The 26150-nt window shown below is 36.8% G+C and overlaps 1 protein-coding gene across 5 annotated transcripts in view; it reads right to left on the bottom strand.

Annotated features, from left to right (window-relative positions):
* VPS13B (vacuolar protein sorting 13 homolog B) overlaps window positions 1-26150 on the bottom strand; it is a 486846-nt gene that overhangs the window by 426107 nt on the left and 34589 nt on the right. For 3 of the 5 annotated variants that reach the window (XM_075085497.1, XM_075085494.1, XM_075085496.1), the window contains exons 4-7: window positions 12798-12921; window positions 6090-6257; window positions 4726-4907; window positions 5-179 (exon numbers count right to left, since the gene is read on the bottom strand). In XM_075085497.1, coding sequence (XP_074941598.1) covers window positions 5-179; window positions 4726-4907; window positions 6090-6257; window positions 12798-12921 — 649 coding nt within the window. The remainder of the gene's footprint in view (window positions 1-4; window positions 180-4725; window positions 4908-6089; window positions 6258-12797; window positions 12922-26150) is intronic. The other 2 variants (XM_075085498.1, XM_075085495.1) reach the window with 1 other exon arrangement.

The following is a 26150-nucleotide window of genomic DNA, read 5'->3' as shown; positions in this document are numbered from 1 at the left end:
TTACCTGTGATATTTCCCAACATATCTTTAGTGTGGCAAATCAAATCATCACTTTCCCCATCTCTGAAGTTGCCTATTTCTCCATAATAAAGAGCAATCCCAAGTTGCATTATACGTATAAACATCGGAAGCTGCTGATCAGAGATTGAAAGTTTCAAACTTTCAACTAATGTGTGAATCTATAACATGAAAGAGAACAAACAAATAAAGCTCTGTCATCATTAAAGCCAACTTTTAAACCATACAACTCCATATTAATTTTTGTATATGCATTCTAATTTCTAAAAACAGAAGCCGCAATACAACACAAGGCAAAGGGCTGCAAACAATGACTGTCCAAAACATACACTTTCTGGGCTGCTACACAAGAGATCTTGATTTGATTAGATCAAAATGTAATGTATTTTGCATATATATAAATTTTTTTTAATAATTGTTGCTGAAGAAATTTCTAAAACAGAAGTGATGTAAGTGCATCTGATTAAACTTTTGTTTTCATTATAGAGTTTCAAAAAAATCTCTGCTTGCTAAAGAAAGCAGAGATATACTGGTTTTAAAATACAAGGTCCTTCATTTTGAGTCTTTCCCTCTCCCAACATTGTTGCAAGTAGACAACAGGGGTGGAAAAGGGATTCATTCAAACTGAAGTGCAGAAAACCAGCTTCTCTGAATATCCCAGTTCAAACATGCAATTAAGGAGTTTTCTCTAAATGAAAGAAAGCTTTGCAAAGACTGTAATGATTAGGATGAAAATTTATCATTCTTTAAATATTTTAGCTATTTTATTCAATAATTCAGAATAAGCTTATGAATATTTGATCATGCTTTAAGACAAAAACAGAGTTGATAAAGCTACCTTTTGTTGAAATAAGAGCTGCATAGAGTAAAGTTAATTAAATTACTGTCTGTAACATGAGACATATTTCTAGCTCCAGGTCCAGTTTCTACATGTTCTGAGTAAAAATAATGGAAGTGGAAAGTAACTACACATCAGCATTGGCCCTAAAGCAATCCAATTCAAGACACATGAAAAATGACTTTGTAAACAGTACTGCAGATCCACGGGCAGGTAAAAATACAGTAGTAAAATAAATATTTGTATTAAAATATGTTAATATACTAATAAGACTTCACTATTAAATTTATATGAGTATATTAATAAAGCCACAGCCTCAGTCATACAGAATGAGTGACAACATAGCATGAGCCATTTATATAGACTAGAAGAAAGATTATCAGAATTTTGCTATGATTTAAAATTCTTTGAAAGAAAACAGCATGTAAAACCATAAGATACAGTTTGAAAATTAAAAATTAATCCTTCATTACCAATTTTTCAGGGCCAGTTGATTAGAAGTTGTCAATAGTAAATCTTTCCTATGCAGATGAACAACTGGAAGGATAAGGAGTGAATAATTGTCTTAAGAATTGGAGGGGAAAAAAAAACCAAACCATTTTGCCAGAAGCCTTTTTAGAAGTCACACAGGGGCATAAGTCATAATAGAGGACAGGAACACTAGGTAGCACTGTAGGTAATGAACGTAAATATATACTGGCCTAACTGAAATTGTTACACTCCTGGACTTCTTGTATGGTACTACCCTCTCCCATCATGATCCTGTTCTTTCACTGCCAGTGGAACTCATATGCCCTTCAGTGAGATTCATCTCACTAAAAACAGTAGAAAACTGTTTATTTCTTCTTCTCCAGCTAGCTTTCTGTCAACATAGTTTGCTGACTTAGATAACTGACAGGTCAGACAAATATAAGTGCTGCTGCAAACAGGGGGAGGCAGGAGACACATCCCCAGTGCAAATGAGCTCATCTGTCTTACGGTTGTCTCATCCTATCATGGTTTCAACAAGGAAAGTAACAAAAAGCTTAAAACTCTAATCATTTTACATGTGTTTTGCTGCCTCCATCCACATATACTATCTTCATTCTAAACCTGAAAGTAGGAGCTTAATGTTCCCAATTTAAAAGCATATATATACATATGCAAGTATTTAAGAACCGTCCTCCTTTGAGAAGTCTCAACTTTAATTAAACTCATTAAGATTAGTTTGGCCAAAACTTTGCAGTAGACATAGTAGTCGAAATTATACAGGTTATAAAAATATTCTAGTCCCTACAAAGCAACCAGAAGAGCTATGCTATTACAAGTGTGGAAGTCTTGGAAACTTTCACTCAAGACTGAAAAACAGATGTGCTTTACCAAGTCAACAGAGTATGAAAGTTTTTGTTGTAAAGTTCTTCAGAGATTTGGAGAGAAAGACTGAGTGCTGCTGGCTTTTGTCTTTAGCTGGAAAACAAACCACCAGAACACAAGCATTCCGTAATCTAACCTCCAGACACACCGAAGCTACAGTAATTTCATTGGCAGTGGAGACTTCAAAAAAAGCTTTAAGCATCCTTGAGTTAATTCCATTAATGAAGTAGTTATATTTACTGATAACAGCTCCTTTTACTTGAATTGTAAGAAAACACACCTATTTCCATTCAATACTTAAATATTTTTAATACAGACTTAAAAAAAGCTGCATCCTGATGATTCACAGCACACAATCTCCATGCATACAACAAATCAGGAAGTTATCAAATGTAAAATTTGTGTAGATCTACAGATCTGTAGATCTAATCATTGCATAATGGTATGGCCTTGAAATACTAGAAAAGATTTGAGATAAAAAAATATTACTTTTGATCATTATTCTTTGGATCATTAAAAACAATTATTAATTCACTTAAATATTAATCTAGCATCATATATCTAAATGGTTTTCCTTAAGCAACATTTCTGAATATCTTCATAAACAGTATGTTTAAAGATTGGAAAAGAAAAAAAAGAAAAAACTAATTAAAAATAAGAAAAAAGATAAATTAAACTATGTGCAACAAACAAAAAAAATCACAGTGTGTATATATATAAAAAAAGATAAAAGACACCTTTGAACAAACTGAAAAGTGCCTTAAAGGGCAGTGGAAATAAATGATCACCAAAGATAACCAGAGAAGTTTAATAAATATTTAATTAAGTTACTGCTGCCTCTGTGCATTCTAGTATGAGTTTTATTTTAGTCCAGTATCCACTAAAAACTTTAAGTAATAATATAATAATTACAGTAGCTTTTACAACAGCAGCATCATTTTAAACTATATGGAAGACTATGTCAGCATTTCCATTAAAGTGTGCTGTCAGAGACTTGTAATTTGGCCATAAATTATTGCTTTGCAAAATCGGCATATAGGACTTCAGCTAGGTACAGATTGCTTCGCCAAAATTTACAGAACTATTTGCGTAATTTAAAAATCAGGCTTTTTAACATTAAGATTTATTGTCTATATACAGTAATCATACTGTCACCACAGAACATAAAGACCCTAACTGGTAAACTACAGACAGTCATAGGATGATTCCTTATTTACCACTGGAGTTCACAGATTCCAAAGTTATAGGGCACATGGTTAAAAGTCCTAATATCACTGAATATATAACTTGTCTATAAAACTCCTAATATGCAAATTTCCAGAACTGTTACCAGTTACTCTGAAGCAAAAAAAAGAAAAACCCTTTCCTTTCTACTATGCAGAATCAGTCTTTGCATGTTGAATTAGTAACTTAAGATCCACATATGAAAAAAACACAAATTTCTGCAAACTTACCTACTACCAGACATTTGTGTGCAAGTATCTAGCATTTTGTGACAATTCTTCTCTGTATAAATACTCATATGGCCATTACCATATCCACAAGTCTCTAAATTTGCCCAAAGTAATCAAGGGCATACAGCTGTACAGCACACACGAAAAATTTGACAAATTGGACATGATCACCAACCAACTCCCAACCTTAAGTTCACAACAGCTTTGGACTTCCTGACTCATATAGGGTCAAACAAATGCTCTATCTCAACTAGAAGTGTGACAATTTTAAATTATATTCTTGAGAAATGCCCATCAAAATTTACCTCAAAATTTATTATTTTGCAGTGCATACACTTGAAGATTATATTTTATTAAAACTTGGAAAAAAACTGGTATAAAGCCTGTGTCTTAATTTAAGAGTCCTCAACTAATTCAATAGACACCACTGGTACTCACTGAGAGAGGGAGGGAGGGAAGACAAACTTTACATGTATGACTACATGAGCAGGAAGAAAACGTAGGAGTGACAGGTAGTCTCTCCACCAAATCAGCCTTTTGCCCCTGCACTGCAAAAGGTAAACATGTCACCTAGTGTCAGAAGTCTACAAGAAATATTGTACCCTTGCTCACTAGGAACTGAGCTTGGCTTGCTAATCCATTTCACGTGGTTCACTACATAGCGTTAATACACTGAAGTTTCTTGTTATTTATGAGAGTTTGAGCTACATTTGAAACATTAACGTAAGAAAAAAATCCTTTCCATCTTAGTGCAGGCACCTTAAAGCATACAGTATTTTTTTTTCTTTAACAGATTATCTGCAGACATTTTTCCCCTCACAATTATGTTTTCTTTTTTAGAACTTCAGGAAAAATAGAAAATATTAGAAAGTATTACTTCCTAACTTACATGCTGTTACTCTACATGGACTAATTGCATCATATGACCAAAACACAATCAAAAATGACTTTAGCAAAGCACAACAGCATTAGCTTTTCATTTTACTTCGAAGTTCAAAGTATATTTTGAAAAATCTCAAAACTTCACAAGTGAATAGCAAAAAAATTATTTTTGATACCTACTTTAATAATAGATGGCATTTTGGAGTTGAGGTTATCATAAGTAAAATGCAGGCGAGTCCTGAAGGAACATTTGTACAGCAGAGGTTCCTGGTAAAATTCAATTTTACCACTAGCATTTCTCTTATCAAGACATACTGTGCAGTCAGAGAAGTTGATCATCTTTCTCAGTACCAGATCGGTGGCTTTTAAAAGAAGTATATAGGTTAAAAAGCAAAATAGCATAAGAAAAAATAAGGTATGTATACATGTTTATACCTAGGAGAAAACAATACAAGATAGTTGCATGGCCATTATTTAAATCATAAGCAAAGTACTTGCTTAAGCGACTAAAGAGAATAATTTAACGTGTCACAGACTTTTGCAGCTGAATACTTAGAAAGTGAGGATAAAAGTTAATTACATCCAATGCCAATTTTTCATCCCTTCACTGTACCTTAGATCTGTTTATAAGAGTACTGCTTCATGTGCAACATAAAACTAATTATTCTCCCAGAAAGTATCTTGTATATTTTCCCCACAAAGTTTTCTTCTGAATCTCCAAAGCAAACAAGAGCTATTACAGTAAACTTAACACGAAATGTATCTTGTAATTTTGTCATATTAGTTTGTAGTAATTTTAGCCAGAACAAAGAAATAGGTCCAGTGGTCAGGAAAACATTAATTAAATTCCCTATTCTACCAGAGATGATCTGTGTGATCCTAAAATACTCTTACTGTGCCCAAATTCCACCTCTACCAAATGTCAGTAAGAACACCTAGACTTAGAGATAAACGTTGGTAATTCAACAAACCGAGACATTCAGATACTAAAGACCAAGATTAAAATCAATTAGTTGGGGGTTTTTCTTCCTGAAAACATGGAGTGGAATGAAGCATGTCTTGCAATTGGTATGCCACACTATAGTGCAGCATGTTTTACTACTTCCCTAGCCAGCCTGTTTAGAGAGTTTTAAGATCATCTCAAACAACCACAACAGAACGCCTTAAGATTCTACTGCTTATTCACTAAAACAGAAACAGATTGCCTAAGCACTCGCTTAGCAATCGCTTAATCACTGTTCACTGCCAGCAGCAAGCACAAAATGAAATGCAGTCACAGAAGGATGGCTCATATGAGCAGAGAGGACTGCAAAACTTGTTGTATAATTTTCTGTGATCATACAAATGTGTTAAGAATCAATAATATTATTATAATTGTCTCTTCAAAATGAAGGACAAGGGAAAAAACTGGTAGAAATTAGGCAGAAAGTATCTTACTTCTGACATAAAGAGCCATTTTAATTATACTTGCAAATTTCAATATGAAATTTCAATATGAAATTGCCTCCCCTGTGACACCTAAAACAACAAAAAAATCTACTCACCAGAGATGTCCATAAATGCTCGATCCCAAAACTCATCCACTGTATAGCATTCTGCAGAAGTGATATTGACTGAGAGAACAATATCATCCTCTACATATTTTAATATGAGATTGTTGATCACAATGTTGACATTGTTTACAACACGCCTAATCAAACTCTGAACATAACCTATAAAATAAAACACATTCTTAGGAGTTAAGGAACACATGATGCCAAATTCATTTATTACTAAAGTCATTATCTCCAACCTCTATGCTTTTTTTTAAATAAAAAATAAAACCAAGTATCATTGTGCTTTTTTTATCCAAAAAATCACAAGACTTCAAACTCTAACATTCAGTGCAATTAAGTCAATCAGCATCCTAGAAATGCAATAAGCTATAGAAAAAAATTGAAATACTACAATATGATATAGTGTAAGAGATTAACTTTTCGTGGCAAGAATCCACTTTCAGACTAATTAAAAAAACAGAAGACTCTGGATTATTGTAGACAAATAATTTTAATGACAGTGACTTTTTTCCTTGAAAGATATTTAGAAATAGGTTTGGAAAAGCGAACATCAGTTGCTAGGTTATTTTTCAAGTACACACATGTAATTCCTATTTGCCCCTCACCTAGTTTTTTTAAAAAGTTAACTAAACATTAATATGCCTAGTACTTTTTCTTCATTCTAAAAGATAATATATCCACATCATGCTCACTAAGACCCCTGTGAGGTATAACAAAATCAATTTCTGGTAACAACCCAAACAGTAAGCACCTGCACTGAAGCCTGTTGGAAAGAAATACATTTAAATTTTTTCAGACATAATGTGATTGGAAAAACGACCTCGTCTGAATTCCCAGTATGCAGTAAACACTCATATTTTACCAGTATGGTAAAGAAGTGAAATACTCATGTTCATGTCTTTTATGTATACTGAACATAACTATGAAGCTAACTCATTTGTGCTGGAAAAAACCCAAGCTTTAAAATTTCTGTTTTAAAATTTACAACATTACTCACATTCTATCTAAAAATACATTTAATACATGTTGTAGAGGTCTAGTTTGGTAACTACACTGAAAAAGCCAGTTAATTATATAGGTTTAAATCCACAGGCTTCAAGAGTAGTTTTCTGAAACTCGCATTAAATAAGACTTATTTGTATCAACAATTTTAATTCAAATAAAACCTAAAATGAACATCAAAACATTGTGAGATCAGTAGTTGCAGATTCAGGTTGCTACTTTGTGGAATAATTGCTGGAGCTGACTTAGAAATTAAACTTATGCTTTTAGAAAAGGTACAGCATTGAAGAAGATTGTGGGTGAAGCTTGCAGGGTGATAACGTGAGGAATCCATTCCATGGAAGCTCCCTAGTAACTTTAGATGTCGGCAATGCCAGGAAAACTTGGCGCACTGACTCCAAGAGGAGTTGTCCAGAGGGTGGAGCAGTGTGGAGGCATCGCGGCCAGGCTCTGTGACAAATGGGAACTCGAGGTATTATGGAGCTGGTGCGCTGCATATTTGCTACCCTGGGCCAACACTCCGTCACACTTTTGACAAAATGTTGTCTTTTTGGTGAACTTTGCTCATTATAATACCAAAACACACCTCCATCCAAAAAGCTACCCGCCTCTAAGGTGCAACCACCCCTCACTGGGCATTCGCCCTGAATTTCTTCTAGTCTATGCTTTTAGAAGTAAAGCAAGGAAATTTTACACCAATCATAATAAAGGTATGTATGACTAGAGTCACTCAAGCCCCACCTAAAAGATGAAAAAAAAAGTAGCATAGAAAGACTGTGTTAGGGAAGATACCATCGCGTACCACTCGACAGGCTGAGCCTCTCTTCCCCCCACTGGGACACCTTTGGGTAAGACTGGAAACCTCCTTAGAGTCACTTTAAATCCCTAACGTATTAGAGTTGCTTTGCTTCATATTAGAGTCGCTTCATATTTGCTTAGCATACTTGTAGCCTAGCAGTGTACTCATCTTTGGTATTTGTGTGTGTCTTGTAACCAGCAATCTTATCTCTGGTAATCCAACGAACCTGTGTATCTGTTGCTTTAATAAATTGCACTATTCAGTAATCTAGCCATGATCATTCTCATTGAACAAGACCAGCCTGGGCATCTGCCAAATTAGTTACCAACAACAAATACTCTGATGAGTGGTTACTTCTACAGTCCTCAGAAAATAAACCGTTGACCAAGTCTGAGACTAAGACTGGACTTAGCCGCACCTAGGCTCCTCTCGGAGAAGGAGTTCAGAAAGCAAGGGGGTCCTGTCTGAACCCCGTGACTCAATGGGAGGGTCTCTCCCTAGCCACTCCACAGGCTCCTACCATTAACGCAACATACTTCCACTCTACTCTGCTTCTTCTAGCTATTCATAGTTTTCACCCTCAAATATTACTTTTCACTTCAGAGTATATGGAACATATCACCATCACGTAAGTGATTTTCTTGAGTTCCACAACTGCAAATTTACACAGTTGACGTAAAACGTTTTTCCTTTTTCAGCATTCAAAGCCTCCAACCACCTTTTTTATTAAAAGCAAAACATGCTTTCTGCTACCATTAGCAGAATATTTTGATTCTGATCAGGTACGTTTCTATGTTTTAGAAGTATTTTGATATTAAAATGTGAATTGTAAAACACATCACATTTCTTATCATAACAGCTTCATTTTAAACTGTCATTGAGCATAAGTCATCCTTACAGCAAAGCTATTTCCAGCGAACATAAATAGCATTTTAAGACCTCCTGTCATCTTAATAAGATTTTAATTGTATTAAAACAAAATCTGAAAAATGTTTTAGACCATTCCCTACAGAAACATGAAACGCAGAGATGCAAGATCTTGACAGATTAGTACTGTCAGATTTCTAACATAGTCTGAATTTATGTTTTTAGCATACCAAGGTTAAAAAAAAAAAAATAAACACTACTGAAAACATATGTGGAATAACTTGTTTTTAAGAATTTTCTTACTGACTTCTTAAAATGGTAACATATTTTTAGGGAATATGAATTCAGAAAACCAGATGATTTACTATTTCAGTAATTAAGAGGCATAAGGGACCCATATTCATCACCAGAGTGGTGTAAACTGACCTGTATATAAATGGAAGATCACACAAAGTGTTTAGTTGCTTTTCTAAAATTCAGTGTAGAAATATATTGCAGACTATATAACTAGGGACTATAAAATCATAACCAGTAATTTAATGATGATTTTAAAGCAAGCTACATATTTCACTGAAGGAAGTGAAGCTGTGCCTCCACAGGTCCAAAATTTGTTCCCATATTTTGCTTTCAAGTGTCTTTCAGAGTCAATCTAATTACATTTTCCTGCTGTGAACAACAAAAATATTACAAATCCAGCATTATAGCAACAGAAAAAAAATTAAGAAAAAAGAGGCAAGTTCTACTGAGAGTTTCCAGCAGTATCCAGGAAAAGAGCAACAACACTTTCATCTGTGTGCCTTTTTGCTTGAATACATTAAAAAAGGGAGTAGAATTATAACTTCCAAATGAAACAGGGGTCATAGATTTGATAAAAGCTTTGTTTCACACTTCTGCAAAGACATTTCCAAACTACTGGAGCAGTATATTGTTATAAGTACCAGCTTATAACAGGTAGCAGCTTTCTAATTAAGTTTACCTTCAAATATAGTAGAATCAGATTCTCATGAGCGAGCATCAGTCTCTCAAGAAAAACAATTTAAATTCTGATTCTTACTATCCAAAACAAAGTCATAAAAACATCAGCAAGTTCATGTATAATACAGGTTAACAAAAAAACCCCAAACACTGTTTTGTTTTGAATACAATTGGGAATTGCTTCTTATTCCTCTAATGTTTAAATATAACATTATGACCATCTTTGCCACTAAAATTCAGATGTTCTATGATGAAGTGACTACAAGTACTAGAAAATCTATAGGGGTAAATTCTCTCCTGAGTTACAACACAAAATCCACATGTATTCTTCTTCCAAGTTCTCCAGAACCTGGCAGGCCGCACTCTGCAGCAAGAGCTATGAATGCAGTTCCAGATTGAAACCTCCAAAATATTGTAGCACTGCAGTCCACAGAGAGGTCTATTGATTCAACAGAATTCATATCAGACTTGCCACACCTAAACATCTTCAGTTCAGCCGTGCTCTCTTGTTACCAAAGCTCTGCCTACCTCCATTTCTGAAACACAGCAGAGCTGAACAACAAAAATATTTCAACAAATTATAGCATTATCATGATACCTATATGATACAAAGGCTGAAACAAATCTAAGCAGATGACTCGACATGTTACTAAGATCCAGGATGTGCTGCTGTGCCCCACAGCTGGCCAAGGCTGAGCCCATCAGTGATGGTGGTATCGCCTCCAGGATAACAGATTTAAGAAGGGGGGGAAGGGGTGGGGAACCCTGCACAACTGCAGCTGGAGAGAGGCATGGGAATATGTGGGAGGAACAACTCTGCAGATGCAGACACCAAGGTCAGAAAAGAAGGAGGGAGAAGAGGTGCTCTAGGCACCGGAGCAAAGGTTCCCTTGCAGCCTGTGGTAAAGACCATAGTGTAGCAGACTGTCCCCCTGCAGCCCACAGAGGTAGACAGTGGAGCAGATATCCACCTGCAGCTCATGGAGGGCTCCACACTGGAGCAGGTGGGTGTGCCTGAAGGAAGCTGTGATTCCATGGGAAGCCTGTGCTAGAGCAGGCTCCTGGCAGGACCTGTGACCCCATGGAGAGGAAGGAGCCCACACTGGAGCAGGTTTGCTGGCAGGACTTGTGACCCTGTGGGGGACCCACCCACACTGGAACAGACTGCTCCAGAAGGACCGCACCGCATAGAAGAGACCCACGCTGGAGCAGTTCACGAAGAACTGTAGCCCCTGGGAAGGACTTATGTTGGAGAAGATAATGCAGGACTGTCTCCCATGGGAGGAACCCCATGCTGGAGCAGGGGAAGAGTGTGAGGAGTCCTCCCCCTGAGGAGGAAGGAGCAGCAGAAACAAAATGTGATGAGCTGACCGCACTACACCTGTGCCACTTGCGGGGGGGGGGGGGGGGGGGGGGAAGGTATAGAAAAAAATTGGGAGTAAAGTTAAGCCCAGGAAGAAGGGAGGAGTAGGGGGAAGGTGTTTGTGAGATTTAGTTTTTCTTTCTCATTACCCTACTCTGATTTAATTGGTAATAAATTAAATTCATTTTCCCCAAGTCAAGTCTGTTTTGTTCATGATGGTAATTGGTGAATGATATCTCTCCCTGTCCTCATATTGACCCACAAGCTTTTAATTATATTTTCTCTCCCCTGTCCAGTTGAGGAGGGGGAGTCATAGAGCAGCTTTGGTGGGCACCTGGCATCCAGCCAGGGTCAACCCACCACAAGCACACTAATTATTAAGAGCTACAATGTACTCATAAAAGACAACACAAACCTATTCTCAATGTGGATGTTGCATCTGGTTCTGTGGAAACATCTTCTGGAATGTTTTAACTTCATCAGATGTCAACATTGCTGTAAGCAGACCTCCAGCCTTTCCCTAAGACTATACCTTTCTGGGAGGTCCACAGATAACACTGACTGAAACAAACTTGAGGAACCAAAATCCTAAAATGGTAACTGAAGGCAATATAATCATCCAGTTCATTGGCAAGCCTTTGACTCCTGTCGTTCACAGTTGAGACCCAAAGAACAAAATGCCAAGGGACTGCCAGAGCTGAAGCGCTGTCCATGGTAGGATGAGGTGGATGCCAAAAGTCCTGCACTTCCAAGCCACCAGAGTTTATTGGATCTCAGAGCTTTAAGGGAGCCTCCAGATCTGGCTCCTCAAGTACCCCTTCCAATGCAAGATGATACTCTGTAGTACATAACATTTCACACACTAAACTTCAGTGTTCTCTTTTGATTCGGGTCAAGTATAAACTTACTGTTAACAAAAGACAGAAAAAAAGCCTAACACAAACTGTCTGTCTTTAACCCATCTACAATTACATGCCCCAAGAAGGTAAATTGCAATTCATTCTAGTACTTGCCAGTTTCATTTTTCTGCACAAAATTCATCTCATATTCCAAATTTTTGTGCAAACTCAGAGAGAATAATAATCAGATATATAGTTCCTTAGGCATTTTTGTATGTATATGAATAGCTCCAAGCTCAACCGAGCCAAACTCCACGTCAGAAAAAGAGAAGTGGTAAACCTCTCTACCAGTGGATATAGGACTGGATAAGAAACATTTCAGAATTATTACTCTCATTAAAAAAAAACAACTTTACCTTTAAAGCTATTATAAAAATCTGAAAACAAAATGTCTGAAAAAATACAAGAAAAGAACTCAGTGTGAACCACCACTGAGCAGTTATTGAGCAGTAGAAAACAGTGGGATCTGTCTGAAACAGGAGAACCAGAGCAGCAGAGGATAAAATGTACTGTAGGGGCAGCATGTTATGTTTTCACTCTAATCTATCTTGCACTATAAAGGAGTTCTGTAAATTTAAGGATTCAATAAAATGGAAGGAAGATACACGGATTAACTACATTTTATTCCAATTTAGTTCTATTTTATGATATTCAAGTATTTCACTCACATTTACATGATTTGTAGGTGGACAGAGATGTAATAGCCTAACTTAGACATTGTGGCCACCTGAATGAAATTTAGTCATTTTCTATCACTCAAATATGATCCAGCTTCTGAAATTATGGCTTACCTGGAGGTAAATCAGGGTCAGGAGAAGCAGACTGCTGGACTCGTCGTGGTTTTACTGCTGATTTCATGCTTTCTGTGGTACTGCGGTTTGTTGAACTGGAACCACAACTTTCATGATCTTCCTGCTAGAGGAAAAGAGAGCAACTGAGTCAGCCAAACAAGAAGAAAATAAATGTGGGAAGAATGACTTGGTAAAGATTTGGTAAAGTAAACATCTGTTACTGTTTTTCCATCAATTCAATCCTGTACATGCATCTGACTACAGAGATTACAAAACTAGCTGGACAACAAAAATTATTTGCAGTTAATACTTTCACTTTTATTTTTAATAAAACACTGGCATTTAATAAATTTCAATTGAACACATTTCATCTAGCTGCATTTCTGCTGCAACACTGCTTTGAACAGACACAGCGCCCTGGTGACTACCAAAACAAACATGAGAAACTACTAAATTTTATGATCTTACATGCCTACTCATGAAACCACTTCAGACCGTTCCAAGATGTCAGAGTCATGTCCTTCCTAATACAGCTAATTGAAGGAGATTCACACAGCAAACAGTAAAACATGGCTGCGGAAAAGATAAATGAACTGAGGGCACTTGCTCAAGTTGACCTGCTACATAGCTTATTCACTTTAAGGAATTCAGAAGCAGGGAAACATGGCTCATAATTAAGAGAATATGTTATAAGCCTTACAAGATGAAATTTGCAGATGCAAGAACATCTTAATTAGCTGAATTTAAGGTTTTAAATACCCCACTAGTATTCCCATTACATTCCAGAATGACAGTTTAACTAGAAGACTCAAGTATAAAAAAAGCCAAGAAAAGTAATGCAAATATTCTTGCAACTGTATTATAAGAGTAGCTTGGAGAGGAAGCTAATTCTTAAAACCTTTGACTCAAGCCCAGTTATGTCTTCAGTAGATGTAGTCTCTTGCAGAAAAAGAGCAAAATGCTCTTCGGTTCATGTCATGACTAGGATCACACAGCATGTTCACAAAAAGAAGGGTTCAGGGAAAAAATATCAAGTACTGCAGTATGAAGCTATAATAATCTGAAGTCCTCTAACCACCAAAAAGCAAACAGCTTAAACTGTGCTGGGTTTTTGTACACAATAGATCATGTGTTCCCCTGTATGCTGGGGGATATATCTATTTCTTCTTAATATTTTTTGCATGAGAAATAAAAAAGTTAATGTAATGATACATTTTAAGTACGACTCTACAACTTCAGAAGCAATTAAAGAAAATTTCTTTCCTTCCACTTCATATTTAGCAAAACAGAACACAGAGGAAAGTTATCTGATAAAGTGGAAGCCATTTGACTACGAAAATATATGATAAGCAATATAATCTTAGCCTGGAAAAAAAGGAAAAAAAATTAGAAGACTGAACTTATCTGGAGAAATTACAGAAGACAGACCCATTTGTACATTAGAAGGGTAGAAGATAGCTTCTAAAAGAAGGATTTGAGATTTTCCAGTCATTAATATAGTATTGAAACAAACTGGTTTTTAAGTTATGGTTATTTGGCCATTTTAGTCATACTGGACTTTCCCATTCCAATGGAAGAAAAAAATGAAACGGGTGTGTAGCATTGACTCTGTCTGGAGGGCATTTGTTTGCTTTCTTGTCTCTGACAACCTTGTGATGCATTTCAGTTTCCTGAAGACTCTCTCAGAACTTCTAACAACGGTGCAATTTTATTCGAAAGTCACTCTCTTCACAGTGTACCTGAGCAATAATGACAGCTTGAAGCTCTTGCTGTGTCTCTAAACCCGGGGAGACGGAAGCCTCTTCATCAACACGCATATCTTGTAAACAGAAGAGCTCATCTATCCTTCACATCTCCAGCTTACTGAGAAAAACTACATCACAGACTTTTAAGCTAAAATTTTTGAAATAACTTTTAACCCTCTTTCTTGGAAACTAGTGTATACGGAGCATGAAAATATTTTTTCAGACGAGTCACCATACTGCTATTTATGTTTTGAACTTGGGAGTGGGGGGAAGACAAAAAAAAACCCACCACACCAAAAAACATCCCCCCCCCACCCCGAGACGTCAGAGTGACCAAACAGCTCAATTAGCACATTTCCTTCTTTCCTAAGCTCACTTACAGATTGTAAATAGTCGCACCACAGCATTCTGTAATGATTTGATCTGATAGGATGGCATTACGCTTGCCGTTTAATATTTGTTGGCTATGAGAAAAAAGAAAGGGGAGCTGGGGAGATGGGGAAGGCATTCTATTCTTGAAGCGTTAGCTGTATCAAGCCTGACTACATTCAGGTCTAACTTTTCTGTGTACTGGCATGACTGTATTCAATGAATCTTCTCATAATTGCATGCAAAAATCACATAGAGTATTACTAACATTTAAAGATTAAATAAGAGTGGTTTAAGTTTTTACCACTTTCAGAGAGTTAAGAATAACTAGCACAATGGGTGGTTTTGGTTTTTTGTTCTTTGGTTTTTTTTGGTGGTTTTGCTTTGTTTTGTTTGTTGGTGTTTTGTGGGGTTTTTTTGTTTGTTTGTTTTTTGGGAGGGATGTTTTAAAGGAAAGGGGCAGAGAACCCTTATATTGTGTTAATTTTGAAAGAAAGTCTCAAATCTTAACCTATAAATAACCTCAATATAATAAGCTTTTTATATTTCCCTGAGTAACAAGTCTGTTGTGACGGAAAATGGTTGCAACCTAAAAGTAATCAAAACAAAAACATACATATTCCAGTATGGTGCGAAAGTACAACACCAAATTTTATCTCAGAAATATACCTATGTGACTTAATCCACATGAAGCAACAGTATACCTACGTTTAAGAAGAATTCAACCTGACTTAACATATAAAAAAGGTTTTTTTAATCTGGGGCAACATCCCTTCATTTCCTTCCATTACAGAATTATCAAAAAGGTTTCAGAGCTGCATGGGGGTTTTTTTTGAGTGTGAACACACACCATTTTTCACAACAGCTACTTATACTTTATAAAGCAAGTGTTGTATTCTTTAATTACCGGAAGATGATAACAGTGGACATGACCTTATAGGAACTACGTTCCTATGTAGACATATATCCAAAAGCTTTCTGTATCTGCACACCTCTGCTCAATGTTAACTTTAAGAGCACTCTATTAATTTTTCAAACATATGGCTGTCTCATAAGCCCAGAAGTAAAACATGTTCATTAAAGAGATGGGAAAAAGTTCCAAGCAAACTGCCAAAACTAGCATAATTATGAAACTATTTAACACTGGAACCAACTAGAGTCACACACTCTGTCTAGATCACAGTGATGTCATCAGAAACACCCGGCCAAAAGGCACTAAAACTACTGCGCTCCCATAAATCCACCTCACACCAGATGACAAACATCTTAAAGCTAAAGTCAAAATTATACTGGGGGTGGGAAGGGAGTTACATTCTGAAAGTGCTAATAACTGTAGTTATAATATGAGATTTGATAAATGCCCATTCATTTTAGCATTAATGAGAGTGATTCCAAACAACAGTCACAAATGCAGAAAACTAAAAATACTCATTATTATCTAAAGAGATTATTTTTAAAGAAAGTAACACTCATTTACCAAAATATCTTTTCCCACTAACTTGTATCATAAGTAAAACCTAGAAAACGTAAAAAAAAAATTAAACATGAGGTCCTGCTTATGGGAGTTGTTATACAAATGTACCTTGGATTGGGGAACATGGAAGTTTGCACAAACGGGTTCCTTTTTCTCTTTTGGCAAATGCGTCAGACCAGGGAATCGGCTGAAATATTTTTATAGAGTACTACGGTTACATCTAAAACTACACAAGTCATAAGTAACATACTAAAGACACCTAGGCTAGTAAATTTACATGCATGTTCCTCACTCAATTTTCTACTGCTATATAAAACAGTTATTGCAAGGTTGAAAGCAAATTACAATTGGCAACACCTCAACACATACTAGATGAGGTTTATTATAATCTTTCCTAATAAGTGGAGTTTATTATCTTCGCTCATTATTCTGTTTTCAAAATTTAAAAACATAGTTCCTTTTCTCTTTAAAAAGATGCTTTCTCATTTTAAAAATACATAAACCCTATTTAACGTGCAAGACCTCCAAAATACCCCATAAGCATGCTTAATTGGAAAAAAGTGTTTTCTCGTGGGGATCACTTAGCTCTTTACGCAGATATTGTCCCTATGCTTTCATGAAATCAAGTTAAAGAAAACTGAGTTCTTAAAAAAAAACTACATAGGAAAATGTGTAAAAATAACCATTATGAACTAAAACTTTAAAACCTGAACCGATCCTAAGTACCTACTGCACAAACTTGCAGAGAGTTCTCCATCGCTTTCTCTCTTCCTCTATAAAATTTTGCTTTTTATGATCCTTTGTCATTTCTAAAACAGTGAGCTTAATATCCATTTCAAGTCAGTAAGAGATACATATTTTTATTTCTGGAAAGCACATATTAAATTATAAGATTAGAAACTGCAAGAGAGGAACTTATTTCCCATGAGCAGACTGTGCATATATGGCTGAGTAGTTAGTTACCTGTAGCAAGACTAAAAGTAATACCCAGAATATATTCATTCTAGCAAGAAAGACCTTTGACACAGTCTCCTGCACAGACCTTATCCCCAGATTGGTGAGATATCAACTGGATAGTGGGAGAGAAATTGGCTGAAACAGTGGCCGGACCACTGGGCTCAAAGGATTGTGATCAGGGGTACAAAGACCAACTGGTGGCTGGTTACTTGTGGCATCCTTCAGGGATCAGTACCAAGCCCACGGTGTTTAACATCCTTATTAAAGACCTGAAAGATGGGATAGAGTGCACCCTCAGCAAGGCTGTGGATGGCACCAATGTAGAGGGAGGAGCCAATGCACTGGTGGGCAGGGCTGCTATTGATAGGGACCTTGAAAAGCTGAAGAAATGGGCTGTCAGGAACTCCATGAAGTCCAGATGCAAATGCTAAACTCCTGCACCTGGGATGGAGGTACTCTGTATAACTGTACAAATAACCAAATTGCTAGAAAGCAGCTTTGCAGAAAAGAATCCACGGTTCCCAGTGACAGCAAGTTGAATGCAAGTCGGCAACGTACCCTTGCTGCAAAGAAGGTCAACTTTGTACTGGGCTGTATTAGCAAGGGTGAAGCCAGGGGTGTGATTCATCCCCTCTCTTTGGCCCTTGTGAAACATTGTGTGGAATACTGTGCCCCAGTCTAGAGCTCTGCAGCACAAGGAGGACATGGATGTACGGAACCCAGTCTAATGGAGGACCACCATCATGGCCCTAATGGGGGATGAAGCACATAAACTCTCCCTCAGGGAAGACTGAAACAACAGGGGTTGTTCAGCCTGGAGAAGGGAGATCCTACTGCTGTCTATAGCTACCTAGTGGGAGGGTACAGAGAAGACGGAGCCAGACTCTATCTGTTGCCACTCATCCTCTCACAGTACATTTTTGACAAACCTGAAATACAGGCAATTCCAAGTAGGGCAAAAGCTTTTTCACCAGGAGGGTCATCAAGTATTGGAACAGGCTGCCCAGAGAGGTGGTGGAGTCTCAAGCCTTGGAGCTATTCAGCACTTGGCTGGTCAAGCTCTGGGGCAAGTTGCTCTAACTGGACTTGATCTGGGCACAAAGTTGGTATAGATCATCTCCAGAGATCATCCCAAATTACTCCATGATTCTTCTCCACACAAAAATGAAACAAAATATTCTACAAGTTTTAACAACTACTACCTTAAAAATACACTACAAGTTTCATTAAAATTGTAAGCACTATCAAGATCTTGCTTTCAGAAAGATATCTATGTTCCACCGCTATATAACTGTTAATATGCATTATATATACACACAAATATGCAAATTCATTCATACACACTTCTAATCTTGCAACAACACTGCTGGCTAGCACATATCAAACATTACTTACAAACGAGTCATCAACTTTAATACAGACTGAAATTATTTCATTGAACAATTATACTGCAAAGAATGTTTTACTAGGAGTTAAAAACTGAAATACAGAATCAAAAAATTAATCTTATTTTTCTAATGAATAGCAAACTGGAAGCATAACAACATTGAAACAGCAAAATCAGTGACTTAAATATGACATCTGTAAATCTTTTGGAAGTTGTGAGTTAATAGTCTAATACACACTAACTTTAAAGTTATATACATGTGACTATTTAAAAATTATGACAGTATAAGATACTGAAAGGAAGATTCAGCCAAATCAGACTGAGTTACTATTTTGTAGAATAATTACGGAGTTTTGTATTATATGGAAATTATACATAGCTTATACATACACACTTGTACCTTCAAAAGTCTATTCAAGACAGTCCATTTTCTTTAACTGTTACAAAACCCAATTTTAAATCTTTTCAAACTGGTAAATCACATATCTCAGAGGGAGTACTCAGAGATTAAGCTCCATACTTCTCTAAGACAGATGACAGCATGATGGAAAGTCTTTATTTTCCCACTTCAGGTTTTTTTTTCCAGTACTATTCAGTTAGAAACACATCAAAAGTCAATTCTTTAAATTACGCACAAAGAGGAAATACCGAGGAATTTGAGGCAGAGGTGCAGTCACAAAGCACCTTGATGAGTGGGGGGAATAAACAAGGGTAACCTAGTTAAGAATAATGGGACAAGCTGGAGCAATCAAAAGGTAATTTAGCAAGGTGTTAGCCTGAATTTGCATCTTGTTGCACCTTATCTCAGCTCATGTTAGATTCAGAGAAACAAGTAGCAGCAGAGACCAGCAAGGCACACCAAGATACCTGTACTAGATCACAAGTTATATCAGTCTGTTATCATAAACCTGTCTATATAATATAATATCTTATATATAGTATATATAATAATCTGTATATAATCAGACTGTATCGGTCTTATCATAAGCCCTGTTTTGTTAAGTCTATATTAGTGTAGCACAATGTACTCTGAAATAGGCGTACAAGTCAAAAATCCATGTGTGAACAAGCTAAAACGCTGCCACAGCAGCCCCAGCTGAAAGCCAAGAAGCTTGTAGGAAGACTGTTGAACTAGTTGTGCAGAATGTGTGCTGTCTACCTATTGATTTCTGGGCAATAACAGCTCCCTGTGATGTTGCTACTGTTTTGGTTAGCTGATTATCCAAGGTATTTGAGAGGAACATTCCTTTGTTTACAAGAAAGGGAGCTGTCAGAGTCTGAAAGCCTATGGCGATAAGGCCATAGAGCCAAAAGATAAATAAAACAGGCTATTCTCACTAAGTGCTCCTCAGAAATACACCGCAATTTCTCAATGCCCAAGACAGACACAAATAAAATGACTTTGCAAGTCTTTGAGGGAAATTAGCTGTACAAATATCTTCTTTCTATTTTGGAAAGACGTTATATTATAGACTGTTAATTGATAGTCTAGTAAAGTTTCTGATATATTTATTGTGTTTAAAAAAATTGAGGCCACCTACCATAATGTAAGTGCTTTTTAATAGAAATAAACATCTCAAAATGGCTTTTCTGCAATTTCTCCTATGATAAGTTTTTTAAAGATCTCACTCTTCCTCATGTTACAAGAAGTTTGCCCAGTGCTTTGGTCTGGGGGGAAATGGGTGGGAGCATCTTAATTATGTAACATTATTTTGTGTCTGCTTAACACCTAGCACAGTGGAGTCCTGATCCATGACTAGATCTCTCAAAGCTACAAAGAAGAAAACAACAAACAGTAACATATTACAGTAGCAGCTGGCAGCTATACTCAAGATTTGGCATTACTTTAGAAGCAAGGATGGAAGGGATTAAAAAAAGGCAATTCCTAAATGTTTGTTCCACAAAATCACAGTGCACAGTAACTCAGTAATTCTCACACCAGGGTGGCCTGAAAGGAAAGGAGTTGGGAGGAGAGGCATAAAGACTAGTGCTAGGTGGGCTCCTTCAGCAAAACTGATGATGTGGGGCATCCTTTATATAGGATAGATGTGGGCTAAAAAGGGTCCTTCTGCCCCACAGATTCTCTCTGCCTGGAAATGAGAAGGCAGAGTGGCTGAAACTGTTTACCCTGAAGGAGTGCAAGCAGAGAGTGACAGGAAACACACTCAGGACAACATGATAAAAGCAACGGGAAGTGGCCTAGATTTTTATTCCCTTTTTCGACTTGTGTTCAGAAAGAATCAAATCTAATAAAATTGTGTTAGAAGAACTGATATCTATTTAAAAAATGAAAACTTTCCCTCGAAAATTAAGTCTCAACAAAATAAAGTATGTATTTCAAGTTGTAACAGTTTATCTCCATCACGGAAACTTCATGAAAAGAGTCTGGCTGTTCTGCGGTCATCCAGCCTAACACGCAATCCAGGGGCTGTTGCAGGACCACCTCACCCACACACAGGTCCAGCCACTGAACTGCTCAGCACCACAACAAACTTTTTTCTTACACCACTGCATTTCTTCTATGTACAGTAACAGTAGTTAAGCTGTTTAACATTTTTTGTGTGCTATTTTGGAAGACACTGAAAGACTGCACATACTGTCATCCTTGTTACAGGTCCATCAAAATATTAATTAAGAATAGTTGAGCACTACTTCTCTGGTGCTTATCAAGTACCTTGTTCTGAACACTGCAGGAAGATCGGAACACCATTGTGGGCATGGCTCAAACACGTCACTGATTTGTTAAACAACATCTGGGAGCCATTAACAAAAAACATGGCCCATTCTTGTCACTTCCTATTGTAATCTGTTCCACCTGCTAGAAGGCTAGCCCTAGTCCCCATTCCTATTTCAACTGCCCCTAGACTCTTCACCAAGGCAACATTTTCCTTTGTGGTAGCACATTATTAAGGGTACTTGTTTCCCCCCCCACCCCCACTGTACTAGTGGGTTGTAGTTGCAGCTCCATTTCGCACGTTCTTTAGGGGGTACTTTCCCCTCACACATTTCCTACTGCAGTTTATTAGAAAGCCAGACCCCATGTGTAAGAATTCACTCCACCAAGCACCTGCCAAGGATGTAGCAATAAATTTTATTACAACATAATCTTGCTACCCACTTCCTTCAGAGGAAGGTATAATACTGTCCAGACCAAGTTTTTTTCCTAATCCCAAACACTGTTGAGCAGCATACCTACAGCAGGGCCCCAGCAAATTGAGGAATCCCCAGCTCTCAAATTCCTAACATCAGGACAAACCTCTGACATGTGACAGAGGAAGGCCTGAAGCACAAAGCTTTGCCATGAGAACTTGCTGTCCAAGTGAGCTCTTTTCATTGCTGAGCATCATTTGGGCAGTGTTTGGATTTTGGCAGCTGCTGGGGGTGGAAAGACAGGAAAGGAGGTAAGAAACCAGTGCAAAAGAAGAGGAAGACTGCATCATCATGCACATCTGGTTTCCTTAGGATACCAGGCTTAAAAGCCAACACAACTGAAATACATTGGGGTCATAGATTTTAGCCTAGCAGTCCTCAGTTACTGTCCGAGATGTGTCCGGGCCAAATTTGAGCTCGTGGCCATTCTCCACAGACATGCACCAGAATAATTCTTCCCCAGCTGGAAATGGTACTTTTCAGGCTACTTTTGCCAGTGCAGGAAGGCTCAGGTAGAAATGAGATTTCTCAGCCATGGGTACAGCAATATTGAATCTCTCTACAGGTTTCACTGCATTCTACAAACTCTGAACACAGAAGCCAAGTTAGTGGAGAGTTCCAGTTATCACGAGCTATTTAACTGTCTCAAGGAAAACTTCCATAAAAACAAGACAATTTTATCAAAATACTTGTATTTAAACTTTAAATTACACATTAACAGCCCTACTGTATTTGTAACAACTCACTTTAAATTTTGTATTTTATTCTTTCTTCTTAAGTTAACGTCACATACCATCATGGGCAAGAACAGATTTTCACCAAATGTAATTCATCAATTACATCTTATCTAAATAGCATTAGTTAACACAACTAATGGACTAAACTACAAAGCTGGCTGAATGGCTGCAAAAACTTCTGGTTAATAAATGTAAAAAAGTACACATAGGTGGCAACTTATTCAAAACATGTACATTAAGGAGTTTTTACTTATAATCAGTCATTTCTTTTGGAATTGTCAGTCTGTGATGTGTACACCATTTCAAGGAATTTATTGCTATTTATATTGCACTGCTTTTTAAATACTAAACCCATTGAAACGTTTCCTTAAACCTAAACAAACAATTTATCGTCTCAAATAGTCAGCAATCACACTAAATCACCAGAATGCTATATATTAAGAGAAGTGTAACTGTCAACACTACAACTGTTGCAGTTTCACAAAAGACCACTGTAATTATAAGATGCAAAGTTTTAATCACATTGGTTAGTTTAAAATAAAACGTGCCTCCTCTCAGGCAGTAAGGACTTTATCAGGATCCAAAATATATTATTCTTTCTAGTGACGACCATGTCCATCCCACTTCCTTACACAAATTTTAACATTCAAAATTCTTCAAATGAATACACATTACTTGGTACAAGCTAATCAGAAGGGATTTTTTTTTAAATAGAAAATTAAGAGCAAAAGCTCTTCTCCCAGATCTGAGCCAATCAATTTGTATGGAAAACATTTTTTCTTTTATCCCTGGTCTAATTTGCAACAAAAGAATGAGTACAGGTTTAAAATGAGAGAGGAAAGTGAGTATCAGCAAGAAATGAAGTTGAGTGCCCCAGGGAACAAAACATACAAATATTCTGAAAGGAGCTGCAGGGATGAGGATGGGACTGTTACTGTTTGGCGCTCAACTGCGCACTCCAGCCACATGCAAAAGTAACAGATTAAAAATTGGACAACAGGATGGAGAATATTCAAGAGAACTTGGGGAAAAACATGTGGGAAAGTTAAAAGCCTGGAAACATCCTCTAATCTCATACGATGCCAAGCAGGAAAGCTCAGGGAGGATTTAGTGTAGAAGAAGAAAATAACGTATCTTGTTTCAAATTAACACAGGGAACATCAGCTGTAATAAAGCTCCTGAATAACATCGGCCAGTGAATATATTTAAACTCACAAAAGCAGTCTCTTAAATCTATAATTCATCAGGTTTTTATCTACTTATTTACATCAATAAATTCTTCTTATAAATTTGAATGAGTAATCATAGGTAACACACCATTAACTCATTCAGGTTCCTCTAATATATACACCATGTAAAATGATAAGTATTTGTTGGGGTCGTGGAGAGTTTTAGCTTCTTTAAAAACCTAACTTAGAACATACTACCCACAATACTATAAATTCACTTAAGTGCAACTGCATTCATACCAAATGAAAGAGACTTTTCCCTAACTGATGTTTTTTTATCCGCAGTCCTGAAGAACAGTTGCAACAAGCCATTATTCAGAAGGCAAACCCCTCACTCTACAAAAAAGTCTTGATCTGAATTTCAGGTAATAGCAATAACTTAAGGACTAAAACAATCCAGAATCATCCACCCTTGGCAATCACCCAGGGATCAGGTTCATGCTTTAGCACCCTCCTGTGGCACAGGCTATAGTCCCTCCAACTCTTGAATCCATCATACACAGACACCCTTCATTTATTCTTTCTAGGCAGGTCTCCTCACTACTGCCTTTCCCCTTCTTCACCCCATGAGCAACCTGTGGGCCAAACATTTACTCCCCATCTCACAGACTAGGTTGAGCTATATCGTACTTGCGCCTACAGAGTTGGACACTGCAACCATCGCTTCCAAAGCAGTCCTACATACCATTACAATAAATAACCAAATAAAATTTTTAAAACTATGTTTGTTCAACAAAGTATTGATAAACTACTCTGGAAATACAAAGCTCTAAAACACATCAGTTCAAGCAATGTTTTTTTCTGACGTCTTGAATAAGCATGGTCAACCGATTCTGAGAGCTGCTCTTTCTCAAGCTTTACTGTTGGGGGAGGAACACACTTGTGATTCATTGCACAAAGAGATTAAGTATTTGTTATATATTTGTTAAGAAAAAAAAAAAGCATCTAGCTTTCATATAGCTAACAGGCTGGAACATCATTATTTCCTAATTTTCTGGTCAAGGAGCGAGAATCACAAAGAATAGCCAAAGAACCACATGCCCTCACATCATAGTGAATGAATATTAAAGTGTACAGTCCTTAAATAATTCCTCTATGCCTATACTAGCCTCAAAAATCAGTTTCTAAAGTGTAATACAAGGTTCAAATAGGCAATACTCTAACACATCAAGAAAGTTACCACAGGATGGGATTGTGGCAGTGCATCATGCTAGTAAAAGCCTCTTAACATGGTCACACAATGATACCTAAAGATCCATCTTGTTAAGCATACTGAACTGTGTTTCCTACATTGTGACTTCTGTGTTTTTATAAACATGATCTGGCAGTTAGAACTTCATCCTAATCCTGCTCCCTTTGTGGAAGCAATAGGCACACTTCCATGTAGATAAGCATTTGTGCCAAGTGATGAACAGCTGCCTTCTACCCACACGCAGCCTTCTTTTAAACTATCCCTCACTCTACAACCATTAGGATGAACAAATATAGTTTAAAGCGAAAAAAACAATATAAAAATTAGTTTAGAAGCGATTACAGAGTTGCAGTTTCAATGCAATAGTTAAAAAATAAGAGATGCAATAACGGAGATACATAACCTGCAGGTTTCAGTAGCTTTTTGAAAGCCGAAGTAGTAACAATACAGATTAAGAACAAAGAGCACCTATATTATGAAGCCAAAATTCCATGCCAAATCATGATACAGAATATTGGAAAGTTATCAATTTTATCTACACTTCTATGATTTTTGTGAAAACCCTAGATGACAAAAATGGCAATAGTCACAGTGCGATCATCTAAACTCCTTATAAATTTTTATATCACAGGTGTCGATGCCAAATTTATTTACAAATTCAAGTTATGAATACTTCTAGATACACAGATATGGCTTACTAAAATGTCACTTCCAGCTACAAATTAACGTCACCTGGAGGACCTCAAAAGACAAGGATGCTTCCACCTCTGCTCTTCTTTTGTGCCTGGACTATAATCCCATTATGTGCATACCTGCACACCACATACCCTCTGTTCCTACGTGCAAATGTACTATATTGCAGTCTTTAATTACTTCCCAAGAAAGCTTAGTTCATGAAAGTATTTTAGCAATACTCATCTGTTTAGCTTATACAACTAGATTAATATACACACAGTATATGTGGATATACTTACAGATAAATTGATATGCATTTACATGAGTTTGTATAAATATATAGTATATGTATAAATACACATTTTTGCTTAAAGTGTCAGATATCTAGTATCATCATCTATTAAGACATTATTTTACAACTAATCCCACAAACAAAAA

Source organism: Phalacrocorax aristotelis, chromosome 2, assembly GCF_949628215.1.
Source record: "Phalacrocorax aristotelis chromosome 2, bGulAri2.1, whole genome shotgun sequence".
NCBI classification, from domain to species: domain Eukaryota; kingdom Metazoa; phylum Chordata; class Aves; order Suliformes; family Phalacrocoracidae; genus Phalacrocorax; species Phalacrocorax aristotelis.
This window is presented reverse-complemented; position numbering and strand designations above follow the sequence as displayed.